General features: G+C 49.8%; 1 protein-coding gene across 4 annotated transcripts in view; it reads left to right on the forward strand.

The window, feature by feature from the left end:
* KANSL3 (KAT8 regulatory NSL complex subunit 3) overlaps positions 1–13989 on the forward strand; it is a 69250-nt gene that overhangs the window by 27546 nt on the left and 27715 nt on the right. For all 4 annotated transcript variants that reach the window (XM_061581509.1, XM_061581559.1, XM_061581694.1 and 1 more), the window contains exons 4-13: positions 3640–3822; positions 4413–4503; positions 5469–5654; positions 6514–6645; positions 8572–8694; positions 9350–9451; positions 11293–11364; positions 11493–11567; positions 11840–11997; positions 13024–13087. In XM_061581509.1, coding sequence (XP_061437493.1) covers positions 3640–3822; positions 4413–4503; positions 5469–5654; positions 6514–6645; positions 8572–8694; positions 9350–9451; positions 11293–11364; positions 11493–11567; positions 11840–11997; positions 13024–13087 — 1186 coding nt within the window. The remainder of the gene's footprint in view (positions 1–3639; positions 3823–4412; positions 4504–5468; positions 5655–6513; positions 6646–8571; positions 8695–9349; positions 9452–11292; positions 11365–11492; positions 11568–11839; positions 11998–13023; positions 13088–13989) is intronic.

The following is a 13989-nucleotide window of genomic DNA, read 5'->3' on the forward strand; positions in this document are numbered from 1 at the left end:
TGTGAGTGTCTTGATGCACCTTTTTATTTTTACGAATATATATTTTTTACTCTCGATGTCAGACCCATTAAAGGGGGTCCTAGAAAGAGACAATTGAACCCTCCCTTTACCTGTTAAACATCCTAGACAGTAAAGGAGCAGCAAGAGCAGGAAACAGGGTAGGCTAGGGCCTGCCTTGCAGTGCCACACTTTACTATACCCCGACTCCTCCCTCCCCTCCCGAACTGCAGTTAGTTGGAGCCTCCTCCTCCCTCTCCACTCCACCGGTGCCCCTAATGTTCGATCGAGGAATGAACGGGTGGAGAAGCAGGAGGCGCATATCATGGCCTTGCAGGTCACGACGAACAATTTGGTGAAGAGTGACAATAGGAGAGGAGACCAACTCCAGGCTCTGGAAGAGGCTTTTAATAAGTTAGAGGCTAAAAACAGGAAAAGCCAATTGAAGATATTCGGGGTTCCAGAAGGGGTGGAGGGCAAAGCAAGGAATGGGACCCTCATGTATGTTAGGAAGCATCTCCCAGCTGCACTCAAGAACATCCAACTACAGGACACCCCCCCTCCGGCACCTAAAACTATAGTGCAGGCTTTCCGAGTGGGTTGAAGGGAAAACACGGCCGACATGGAGACAAAACAAGCCACCAAACCTCGCCCACTCCTTCATCCACCTGATAAACAGAGCGGAAACTAACAACATCCTTGCCACTGCCAGGAACATGAAAGGCCAAGACATACCAATCTAGGATTCCCAGGCCTTAATTTCCCCGGACCTGACCCAGCTAAACTCCAAACGGTGGGCACTGGACCTGGGGAAGAGATCGGGGGTGAGGACACGGCTTCTATACCCTGCCAAGCTCAGGGTCCACCTGAACGGGAAGCACCTAGACTTCAACCCCATAGAGGCGATGAGCAACAGGGAGATCCAGGACCTGCTGCAGGAACCACTCGGATACCAGGAGAGAGAGCATGATCTGCTGGGACACATCTAGGCACAGCACGAAGAGTGAAGCGATAGGGATGGCAGGTCATCCCCTCGCCTCATGCATCTCAGCCATGTGGGCCCCCCTCTCTTCCCTGAGACCTCAACGTCGGAGCCATCATTCCAGCGGTCTTGGTGGATCCTTGGGTCCAACGTGATATCCACCCATCGCTCTCCCCCCCGAACACGCCTATAAACATTATAGGCGTGTTTGTTTTGACCCCCACCCTCCATCCCCCGATAACCCTTATGTTGTCTTGGCCTTGCCTCATCCCCGACAATTGCAACACTCTGTTCGCGACTCACGCTGTTTACCGTTGGGGACCATGATCCCCTGGGTGCCACTGTTGGCCCCATTTAGAGTCAGCAAGTTCAAGCCTGACTCTCAACCTCGCTTACGTGACCTTATGCGACCTAATATTGGTATGGGGGCCTTTTCCTATCGTAGTGATCCCCCTCCCCTGTCCTTTCCCGGAATGTGTTTTTTTTCTCAATCCCCCTCCCTCCTCCCCTGAACGATGACACTCTGTACTGTATCGTGCTCATGGACAATGCAAAGCACACAACACCGGTCACGGTGGATTGCCTCACTTTATGGCTATAACCGGAGGACACTGAGATTCCCCCCTTGGGGGGCCGGTGTTTGACCGCCTCCCCAACCTTCCCCTCTACCCCCTCCCCAACTCCCTGAGTCAGTACTTTGTAGTCCGCCATAGAAACTCAGGCTTTTGTGGATCAGGGCCTCATAGTCAACAGCGGGGCCCAGCCCCCTGGCCCTCAGACCATCCCTCCCCCCTTGATACACGATGCCACTGCCAGCTAATGGGGACACTTCCCTCCACGCCTCGGTGAGGCCGGAAGGTGAGGTCGTCAACGGCCTTAACCACCCTATAAAAAGATGGAGGACCCTGTCCTTCCTCCAGAGGCAGATAGCTGACATCGCCTTCATACAGGAAATCCATCTCACTGAGCCTGAGTTATACTTGACCAATAGCTTTTTGACCACTATCATGTTCTTACACAGTTTATTCTGGATCCCACTGAAGAATCCCATGAACATGGTCCCTGGACACCAGATTATTGCAGGATGCTGGACTATTAACGATAATCAGAAACGAGGTCACTAGTTTCATGGAAATAAACTCCAGATCATCCCCCCAACTTCCACCCTGGTGGTCTGAGATATCCTTAAAGCTTCCCTCAGGAGCATTTTAATCTCAGATGGGGGCTGGTGGAAGAAAGAAAGGGTCAGAACCATCCTACAGCTGGAGGGGAAACTGAATGAGAAACATAGCCTATTCAAGACAACCTCATCTTGTGTGGTCCAAGGGGCAGTCAATAGACTAAGCTGGAACTAGACAAGGTGTTAAATAACCAAACCTTCCCCTTTATTAAGGGCCAAGATTCCGTTTCACGACCCCTCTTCCTCCACGACCAAGCTCTTAGCCCGGCTGGTCAAGCACACGCAACCTTGTAACCACATTGCTGGGATCAAGAATGCCGATGGGCGCCTCAGGACGAGGGTAGCGGAGGTTAATGAGACGTTCTGCAGCTTCTATAAGGACCTATATTGGTCAGACCTTCCATCGAGCCCTGACTTAGAGAAAGTCCTACTTGAGACTCCTCTACCCCATATTAATGCGGATTGGGGGGTAGCTATGGAAGCCCCGATTGAGCTCCCTGAACTCCTGGAGGCCTTGGGTTCCTCCTCCATAGGGAAGGCCTCAGGCCCCAATGGCTTCCCATTGGAGTTCTACAGAAGCCTGGGCCCCCTGATCCTAACACACCTCCTTGACACTTTAAATTAATCTGTTAGACAAGGGAAACTTGTCTAACAGATTCACATGGCTGTTGGATGCCAAGTGAAAGGCAGTGACCTTGCAGTCCGCTGCATACATTTGTCAGGCATTACATAAGGACATCTTGGCTTCGCAGGACTCTTCCTTTGGGTTTGTTTGTGGCCTTCTAATGAGTGACCATTGCCTCCTCCAGGTTCCAGCTCTGGTATGGTTGCTGAATGGTATCAGATTTTGGCAGAATAGGATGAATATAAAGTTTTCTACCTTGGTAAACACTTTTTTCTCGAGAAGAGTGTTTACCATACTGCCAGCCTTCGGTTTCTCACCTAGCCATCCCCACAATTTCCCACTCCTTTTGATCATTGGGAGAGTCTTTCGGGGTTCATATTTCGTTGAAGAGGTAAGTGATGTGTGTTAGTTTTGTTCATGTCCTGATCCTCCTTTTCAGTGTTCTTACACTTTCAAGTTGAGGAGTTTCCAATGCTTATGTTCTGGTCAGTGTCATACTTCTCCCTCCCCCCCCCCCATCGCTTCTCCACATGGCTTCTATTGTGTCAATGGAAGGGAGGGTGTTAACGTTATTTGTGTTCATGCTACTGGAAGTGTGCTTTGCTATAAGTAGTGTAGTGAGGCTTATGGATAGGGTGTAGGCAATGGTGATGATTGGCGGGGGCAGGCACTTCTTTTTATCTGCTGTGTGTTCCACGAATCGAAGAAAATTGCTGAATATTAAGATTAACATTGGGACCAGTGGCTGGCAGTATGGACTAGAGAAACGAGTTTTTACCAAGTTACACAAGCTAATTTTTCTATGCGTGTATATGGCTTTGCGTTTGTGTGTATGATTCTCTCTCTATCTCTCAGTGTGGTGGATGAGCTGGTGAACGTGGAGAGCGTGGAGCCGCCCCCGCTCGCCCCCGCAGCGCTGGGCGATTCTGCCAAGGCTCGCTCGGTGATGAACGAGTGCCAGCGTCATGTGACATTTGCTCGCTCGCACTCCGAGGCTGCTCCCCCACCTCCCGATGAGTGGGAGGACAGCGTCAGCAGGTGGGGTCACGGGGGTCATGTGGGGGTCATGGGGTCACATGGCACATGGATGGGGGGGATGGCACCTGGGATGCAGAGTTACATCGTTCCTTGGGGGGGGGATGGTAATTGGGAAATGAGGATCACATGCTCCATTTAGGTCACATGAGGTATGAAATCTCATGCGGAAGTGGGGGGGTCATATGGTGCATGAGGAGAGGTGGGTTGCGGTACCTGGAGAAAGAACATCACATGGTTCGGATATCACATGATGTATTGTGGGGGCAGCACCTGTAACAATAGAGTCACGCTGTACTTCGAGGGATCACGTGGTACATGCAGGTCACATTGCGCAGGGGCAGAACTTTGGGGATTGGAGTCACATTGTGCGTGTGCCTATTTTGGCACAGATACACGCACAGCATAGTGACGGTGCGCCAGTCGTCATCTCAGTCAACCTCGTAACACCTCGGTCTATCTCGTGGCCTACTGTCAGCGGGCCTTTGACACCTCCACGTGGCCTTAAAAGTGCGCATAGCCTGGCAAAAGCACTGTAGTCACGTCACCACTGCTTAGTGGCGAACGGCGGCCATTGTTGTTGTTGTGTACAGGCTGGGGTGGAGCATCAGCCAGAACAAGTTGTTCACGAAGGTGGTGAAAGCCCTGCAGGCCGATCGGCTCACTCGTCTCGCCTACCAAGGGGTACGTGTGTGTACCCGTGTGTACCCGTGTGTCCTGTGTGTACACGTGTGTGTGTGTTTACGCTTGTGGAAGCAGTAGTGTGCTACGAATCCCAGTGACCCAAGTTCAATTCCCACTTACAGCCAATACCAGTGATGATTATCTGAACTGGTGCTGGGCCTCCCGTATGTCGACTCAGCCTCAAATGAGTACCTGGTGCAATGTCTACACCACTCGGGGTACAAAGGCAGCCAGGCGTTTTGCTGGCCACACACCCCCTCGTGTGCCTTACCGACCGTCATAGGTGCTCGCGAACGGAACCTGCCCCAATAAGTCTGTTAAAGCTATCCAGAGGATCTTTGTCTTACTGTTGTGTGCGTGTGTGCACCCTGTGTGGTGCCTGTTATTTTGGTGACCCAGGTCACTCATGCAAAAGAGACATTATCTTGGTCTCTTGTATTCATTATTTTTGTTAGCTGAGATGAAATCCTTTATCTACGTGTGTATTTGTATATATGTGTGTGTTGTATACACATGTGTGTTGTATACACATGAGTGTTGTATACACGTGTGTGTTGTATACACGTGTGTGTTGTATACACATGTACATGTGTACACATGTCCATGCGTGTGCCCACGTATGTATCTGCTTGTGTGCGCGTGTGTATATACACAGCGAATATAAATATATGCATATTTTGTGTGTGTGTCTGTTGGGGAGCAGTAGTGCAGCGGGTTAGTACGCTGCGCTACGGACCTGGCAACCGGAGTTCGATTCTCGCTCAAGGCCAACACCAGTAACGATTATCTGAACCGGTCCTGGGCCTCGCCTAGGTCCACTCAGCCTCAAATGAGTACCTGGCTAGGCATGCAAACATCACCACCGGAGAGACAAAGGCAGCCGGGCGTGGAGCTGGCCACCCACCCCATCGTGTGCTGTGCCGGCCTTCATAAGTACTCTGTGTGTGTGTCCGTGTGGTGTGTAGGTGAGTGGCGAGGCGGTGCTGCGCCGTGCTGCCGTGGACCGTTGTGCAAGCCGCGTACGCGCTGCGCTTGCGAGCTGTGGCTGGGAGCCACGGCTGACCCAGTGGCTCCATGCAACGCTCATTGACTCTCTGAGCGTCGCAGCACTCTCCTCCTACCTCGACGTGCTGCAGACGCTACGCTCCAAGGCACGATCACACTCACCACCGTTCCTTCCTTTGTGCATGCTAGCTGGAAAGTGGTCTGTGCTGACAAGATTATATCAGCAACACTCACACCCCCCTCCGCACCGATGGTGCTGCTTGCACGCCAGGCACGTTTAACTCGGCACAGAGCAACCAGTTTCAAGTTGAGTTTATTTAACCAGCATGAGAGCTCAAGAGACCCAGATAGTCTCATTTTCAAGAGTGATCTGGGTCACAAACATTACAACAGCAAGACAAAAGAAATTGCATCTTCATCTGCAGCTTGTCCTTGCCTTGCTGCAGTCAGAGCAATAGCAGGCGCTCCTCTGAGGTGTGTGACAGTGGCGGCACAGGGAAGCAGACGACAAGGAAAGCCTTGAGGGACTTTCTAACTTTTGCTGAGAGGCTTGTCGAGAGGTTGTGTCGAGAGGCGGTGTCGAGAGGAGGTGTCAAGAGGCGGTGTCAGAAGGATGTGTTGATCGGCTGCGTTGAGAGATGGGCTGATGGGGTATAGGAGGATATTGAGCTGGGTAGATTTGCTGATGACTGCTACCAGTGTTGTCAGCCTCTGGAGGAGGCTCTTCAAGGACGCTACTGGGCAGTTGGAGGCAGTCCCCACCCAACAACAAGCGGAGCGCCGTGCGGCTAAAACAAAACAAGTTGGTACAGTAGGGAACAATGGAGGTGCCTTTGGCAGTCATCGGCCACTTTGCGGCAAACGGATGTTTGTTGGTGTTGAAAGGCTTTGTTGAGAGAGTAAAGTTGAAGGATGTGTTGCGAAGCTGTCATATTGATTGACTGTAGTGAGTGAGCTAGGGTGTGGAGAGGAGCGTCAGTTGAATGGTTGTGCTTGCCCGCCCAGGTCCCGTCGCTGGTGGACCGCATGATCGCCCCGTCCACTACCAAGTCGGAGGCCACGAGTGCCGAGGCGCTGTCCCTCCTCCTCAAGCGCCCGTGGGACCCCGCAGTGGGACTCTTGTCTCAATACAAACCGGTACGGGGACACGGAGACACAGAGATGCGTCTCTGTGTCTGACTGGTATGAGGACACGGGGACACGGGGACATGGGGACTCACAGTGGGACTTCTTTCTCAATATCTGTACACGTGCGAGTGCGAGTACGTGCATGTGTGTACATGTGTTTGTGTACGTGTGTGTTTAAACGTGTGTTGTGTGGACACGCACACATGTACACCGAGCATGGCACAAATCCCGTGGTGACGTCACCACCACTTCGTAGTGAACGGAGATTCATCTTCTTGGTTCTTTCGGTAAAGTCACGTAGAAGGGAAGTAATAAAATAACAAAAATGAAACATAATAAAATAAAATAATTCTCACAACGTTTCGGCTACAATGCAAGCATCCGTCTTCAGGTGAAGAATGAGACACTACCAAGCTAGGAGCTTATATATAAGCTGGGTTGGAGGTGGAAGAGCGCCTTAACAAAAAGAATGTGCATATGAAGAGGAATTTAGCATATTCATGGAAAATGCATAGGAGGTGGGCGGGGGGGTTTCAAAGTCATATTATGCCCATGCATTATGCAGAATCAGCAGCACCAAGGGAGGGTGCAGGGAGTAGCATTAACAAAGGAAAGGAATGTTAATAGTATGTAGCTGCAGTTACTACATTGGAGAAACGAAACGTCATGTTTCTGATCGTGTCCGCGAGCACAAGTCAGATCTGAAACACGGCAGAACTGATTCTTCTGCCGTTGCCGATCATTGCTACAACTCGGTGGGCTCTCATGAAATTGTCTTTTCCGAGACCAAGGTTCTCTGCAAACCTCCCGGCTACCATCAAAGGTTTGTACACGAAGCCATACAAATATACAAACACAGACATAATTTCAACCGTGATGATGGGTACAAACTTAGTAATCATTGGAAAGATGTTATCAACCACGAAAAAAAGACTTAATTACACTTTTTTGGACCATCTTATCTGACAGGTACTATTTTACTTTACTTTACCGAGTGTTAACATTCCCAGTTATTTGTTAACAGTACTCTCTTCATTGTTCAGCCAGCATTGGTATAAACATGGGCATTTTCGTTCTTTTGTCTTTCATGTGTATCAGGCCTCCCCTCCCCCTCTCTGCCCAATGTGTTGAGCACTCCGTGCTGTCTTTGAGCCCCGCCCCCCTCCCTCCCGATACGTTTCCATTCATTGGCTACCACATTCTGATGAGCCCCCCCCCTCTCCTCCCCCCTTCAACTTGCTTATAAGGGATTACATCTTGAATCATTGCCTCACTTGATGCAGCTAATTCGGCTGTGACGGTCCCACCTGATGATGGAGACTTGTGTTGCCTCCGAAACGTCGTGATTTTTGTTTTATTTTATTTTATTTTCATTAATTTTGATGTTTTACCTACGTGACTTTACCGAAAAAACCTAAGAATATTGGCCATGTTTGTTTGTTGTAGTACATAGTTAGACTGATGGCCTTAATCTAAGTTGTCTTGTGGTTGTTGTTGTTTGACTTGCATCCCACTGGGATTTTTGCACACAGTGTTGGTGTACGGTGCTTTTTCTGCAATATTTTGCTGTCTTTTCTTGGATTTTCTGTTTGCACTCAGTCACATATTCACTTTAAGATGTTTTTTGTTAATGTTTTTGTTTTTTGTTTGTTGCTGTTGCACCCGATTCAAGAGCCGAATGGCTCACGGGGCTACACCTAATAAATTAACTTGAACTTGAGTATCTGGTGCGATGTGTAAACATTGCCACTGGGGAGATGAAGGCGGTCGAGCGTGGTGCTGGCGACCCACCCCGCCGTGTGCTGTGCCGGCCTTCATAGGTGCTCGCTAACAGCACTTGCTCCTACAGCCTGTTCAGGCTATAGAGAGGATCTTTACCTTTTTCTTTGGTTTGTGTACACATGCGTGTGTGTGTGTACGTGTGTGTGTGTGCAGGTGAAGCTGCTGGGTGCCCCCCTCCTCCTCATCGCCCCCAGTGGCCCTACCGCCTCCACGGCTGCTGCTGCCGCATCTCGGCGCCTGCGCTTCTGGAATTCACAGCTCTCGTGCCTGGGCAAGGTGAGGGGGGTGACTGGAGGTGGTGGTGTGCGTGAGGAGCTGTGGCACTGTGGTTAGCGCACCACGCTTCGCATCTGGTGTCTTGAGTTGGATTCCTACTAACAACCAGCAACAATGATAAATATCTGAACTGGTTCTGGGTCTTCCTTAAGTGGACTCAACCTTCGGTATCAAAATCAAAATCTTTATTTAGTGTAGACAAATCCAATGAGCTATGAAGCTCTTTTTCACAGATGTCCAGTAGGTGTGGGTGTGGTTGTGGCCACACCACCCTCTCGTGTGCCATACGTGCCTGTTAACAGCACTTGCACAAATTCCATTAAGGCTATACAGGGGAAACCTTTTGTCTCTATCTTTTGGTGGAGGTGGTGATAGTGGTGGTGATGATTATGATAGGAGAAATACTTTGTTCCAGTCACTATACAAACTGCGAGTGGTGGTGGTGGTTCTTGTGGTGTGACTGGTGGCGGTGGTATAGGTGATGGTAGTGACAGTAGAGGTAATGGTTTTGGTGGCAGTTGTGGTAGAAGTGATTTTAACAGTGGTTGTGGCAGTTGTGGTAGAAGTGATTTTAACAATGGTGATGTTGGTGGTTGTGAAGACGGTAATGACGATGATGGCGATGATGTCAATAGTGGGTGGTGATGTCACGCAGGTGGTGCCAGTCACTATGCACACCACGAGTGGTGGCGCTGGCTTCAGTGTGGGACAGTGTCTGGAGCACATGGTGGGCGCTGTCAGGACCAAAGTTCTGGAGGTAGCACACACTTGTCTGTCCATGTGTGTGGATGCACACATCCGTATGGTTGCTTGCGTGTGTGTGTGTGCATGCGTGCATGCGTTTGTGCGTGCATGCATGTGTGCGTGTATGTGTGTATTTAAGGATCTACCTCTGTTTTGTTGACCTGGTCAAGGCCTATTATACCACCAACAGGCCAGGGCTCTGGGTTTTTCTTCATGCTTTCGAGGTCCCTGACATCTGCTCAAAATCATCAAGGACTCATCTTCTTGGTTCTTTCGGTAAACTCACGTAGAATGGAAATAATAAAATAATAATAAAAAAAGAGTCTGAATGACACAACCCAGGCTTGGAGCGACTATTTAAGCTGGGATGGAGGGGGGAAAGAGTGCCTTGACAAATAATTTGCATATCAAGAGGAATTTAGCATATTTATGGGAAATGCAGATATGCGATTAGTACTACATATCTGCATTTCCCATAATATGCTAAATTCCTCTTGGTATGCAAATTATTTTGTCAAGGCGCTCTTTCCCCCTCCATCCCAGCTTAAATAGTCACTCCAAGCCTGGGGTGTGTCATTCAGACTCTGTCTTCTCGACAGACCTGTTCTCCACCTGAGGACGGCTGCTTGCGTTGTGGCCGAAACGTCGTGAGAATTATTTATTATGTTTTCTTTTTATTATTTTATTATTATTTCCATTCTACGTGACTTTACCGAAAGAACCAAGAAGATGAATCCCTGCAGTCACGAAAGCTTTAAATCGAAATCATCAAGGACCTTCATTATAGTGGGCAGGCCCAGGTACAGCTGCATGGCCTGTTGATCTTGGGATGCGACAGAGATATCCTCTGACCCCTACACTACTGAACATCTTTGACCACATAGTTTGAAAAGCTTTCCATGGCTGTACCGGAATAATTGGATACAAATACAATGGCACGCTGATTATGCCTGGGTGTGATCAAGGGATGGCTCCCAATTATGAGTTGGATACCCTATTGCTGAGCCTGGAGCATGTCTGTAAGAGGTGAGGCCTTACCATCAGCCTCACAAAAATAAAGCATGGGTCTTTATGTCATAAAATACTTAACCCTGTCCACTTCCCATGAGTGAATGGGCAGTTGTGGAGAGAGTGGAGAAGTTTCCATACTTGAGCCGTGTGCTTTTGAATATTTCCAGCTTGGCAGCTGAGATCTTATTAAGCGGCATTATGTTTGTGAAATTCTGTGGAAGCTACCTGGCCTGTCGCTCCACACAAAGCTTTGAGTCTTCTCAGCCACGGTTATTCTATTCCTTCTCTATGCTTGCAAAACGTGGACCCCTCTGCAGGAACATTGTGCCGGTTTAAAACATTCAGGCTGGCCTGCCTACAATTCATCCTGAGTTTTACCAGGCAGAATTGTGTGAGATCATTGAAAGTCCCATCAGTGAGCTCCTCTGGCAGGCAAGGCATTCCCAAGCAGCTTCTGTTGGCCAGATAGAGGGTGCTAAATGGGTGTGGTTGGGCTGGTATCGGAGGATGTGGAGCTGAGTAGACTTGCCATTGATCAGCAGTGTCAAGATTGGCCTCTGTGGAGGAGGTTCGTGTAGGATGCTACTGGGCCCTCCAACAACAACGGCGGGTGAAGGAGCAACACTCACAACAACGAGCGGAGTGCTTGGCGACTAAAACGCATCTAGTTGGCACCATGAGAAGCACAGGTGGTTTGTCCCACGACCTCCTGTCAGCGAGCCTTCGACACTTCACATGGCGTTAATGTGAACCTAGCCTGGTATAAGTGCCTTGGTGCTGTTACTGCCACTTAGTGGCGAATCACGGTTGTTGTTGTACGTGTGTGTGTTTGTGTGTTTACAGCTTCAGCACCACTTCCCAAACCGACCGGTAGTTCTAATTGGCTGGAACGTGGGAGCATTGGTGGCGTGTCACGTGAGTTCACACACAAACACAAAGCTCAACATATACACATACCCGCACACATGCAAACACTCTCGCACACACACACACAGGGAATGTCACACACACCCATACTGGGGTGCTTGTGTGCGTGTTTGCAGGTGTCTCTAATGGAGAGCGTCTCAGCTGTTGTCTGCCTCGGCTTCCCACTCTTCACCACAGAGGGCGAGAGAGGGGTGAGACACAAAGACAAAGGTCCCCATTTTGTCTGTGAGCTGTCGTGTGGTTATGTGTTCGTGTGGCCGTGTGCTGCCGTGCGGCGGTGTACGCGCTCTGTGACCATGTGACCATGTGCTGCCTTGTGCTGCCATGTGACTGTGTGCTGTCGTGTGCTACCATGTGACCGTGTAACCATCTGTTACGGTGTGACTATGTGCTGCCATGTGACCATGTGACCATGTGACCGCGTGCTACGGTGTGACCGTGTGCTGCCGTGTGGCCGGGCCAGGATGTGGACGACCCTCTGCTGGAGCTGCGAGTCCCAACGTTGTTTGTGATTGGGCAGCGCTCGACCCTCAGCTCGCCCGCCGCCATGGACGAGTTCCGCGAGCGACTCCGCGCTCACAGCGGCCTCGTCATCGTCGGGGGCGCCGACTCGAGTCTCCGGTGCGTCACTCCGCACCGCCACATCGTCAGACCGCAAGGTCACACCATCACACTGCACCATTACACTACACCGTCAGACCGCAAGGTCACACCGTCACACCGCACCGTCACACAGTACCATTCCACAGGCACACCACACTATCGTACTGTCACACCGCACCGTCACACTACATCGTCACACCGCACAATCGCACCACACAATCACACTGCACTGTCGTACCGTCACACCACACTGTCGCACTACAGTCTTGCTATCGCACCAAACTGTCACACCGCACTATCACCATAGCGCCACCTCGGCATCACATCAGCGTCACGGTATCATGCCACATCCTCGCACTGTCACGCCCGTCCATCACAGCGCATCCTTACACTGCCACATATCATCATCACACACCACCATCACACCGTTGCTTCACACCACAGCGACACCTAGGCGTCGCACCGTTACACCACACCACTACACCGCACCATCACCATCGCGTCACCTCATTGTCATACGGTATTCACATAGCAGAGTTTGTATGTGTGTGTATATATGTGTATATGTGTGGGGGGGAGCGATAGTGCAGCTCTATCCCCCCCACATGTACACATTGAATGAGTCTTATTCATTGAAAGTGAAGGGCGAGTCTAAACATATTTAGTGCTTGTACACTGAGATGTGTGTGTCCTCTGTGACGTGTGTACACTGCTGTGTGTGCGCATCATGATGCGAGTACTGGGATGTGTGTATACACTGTCCTATAAACCTGGAGACCCGAGTTCGATTCCCGAACCAGTGACGATTATCTGAACTGGTCATGGACCTTCCCTAGGTCGACTCTTGCCTCAAATGAGTACATGGTGCGGTGTGTAATCATCTCCAATAGGGAGATACGTGGTTGGGCGCGGTGCTGGCCACCCACCCCCTCCCATGCTGTGCCAGCCTTCAAAGGTACTCACTAACAGCCCTTGCCCCAGCAGTTTGTTAAAGCGTTAAAGGCTATACTGCGTTTTTTGTCTTGCACCCCTGTGTGTGTGCAGGATGAACAAGACTAAGCGACGGTTGGAGGGTCTCACACAAAGCATGGTGGATCGCTGCATTCAGGTGTGTCTCTGAATATCTCTATGAATACTCTTTGTCTTCTTGGTTCTTTCGGTAAAGTCACGTAGAAGGGAAGTAATAAAATAATAAAAATAAAACACAATAAAATAATTCTCATGACGTTTCGGCCACAACGCAAGCAGCCGTCCTCAGGTGAAAACCAGGTCCGTCGAGGCGACAGAGTCTGAATGAAACAGCACACGAGCTTGGAGCATATATATATAAGCTGGGCGCCTTGACAAAGGAATTTGCATATTAAGATGAATTTAGCATATTTATGGGAAATGCAGGAATGTGATTAGTACTACATATGCATGTGCATTATGCAGGATTAACAGCATCAAAGGGAGCTGCAGTTGCTGCTGCTGCTGCTGCTGCAGTTGCTGCTGCTGCTGCAGTTGCTGCTGCTGCAGTTGCTGCTGCTGCAGTTACTGCTGCTGCTGCAGTTGCTGCTGCTGCTGCATTTGCTGCCTTATCCATTTTAATATAACACTGTATTATTCTACCCATAGTGTTATATTAAAATGGATAAGGCAGCAACTGCAGCAGCAGCAACTGCAGCAGCAGCAGTAACTGCAGCAGCAACTGCAGCAGCAGCAACTGCAGCTCCCTTTGATGCTGTTAATCCTGCATAATGCACATGCATATGTAGTACTAATCACATTCCTGCATTTGCCATAAATATGCTAAATTCCTCTTGATATGCAAATTCCTTTGTCAAGGCGCCCAGCTTATATATATGCTCCAAGCTCGTGTGCTGTTTCATTCAGACTCTGTCGCCTCGACGGACCTGGTTTTCACCTGAGGACGGCTGCTTGCGTTGTGGCCGAAACGTCGTGAGAATTATTTTATTGTGTTTTATTTTTATTATTTTATTACTTCCCTTCTACGTGACTTTACCGAAA

This window comes from Lethenteron reissneri, chromosome 2, assembly GCF_015708825.2.
Source record: "Lethenteron reissneri isolate LAM-NWPU_2019-01 chromosome 2, ASM1570882v1, whole genome shotgun sequence".
NCBI classification, from domain to species: domain Eukaryota; kingdom Metazoa; phylum Chordata; class Hyperoartia; order Petromyzontiformes; family Petromyzontidae; genus Lethenteron; species Lethenteron reissneri.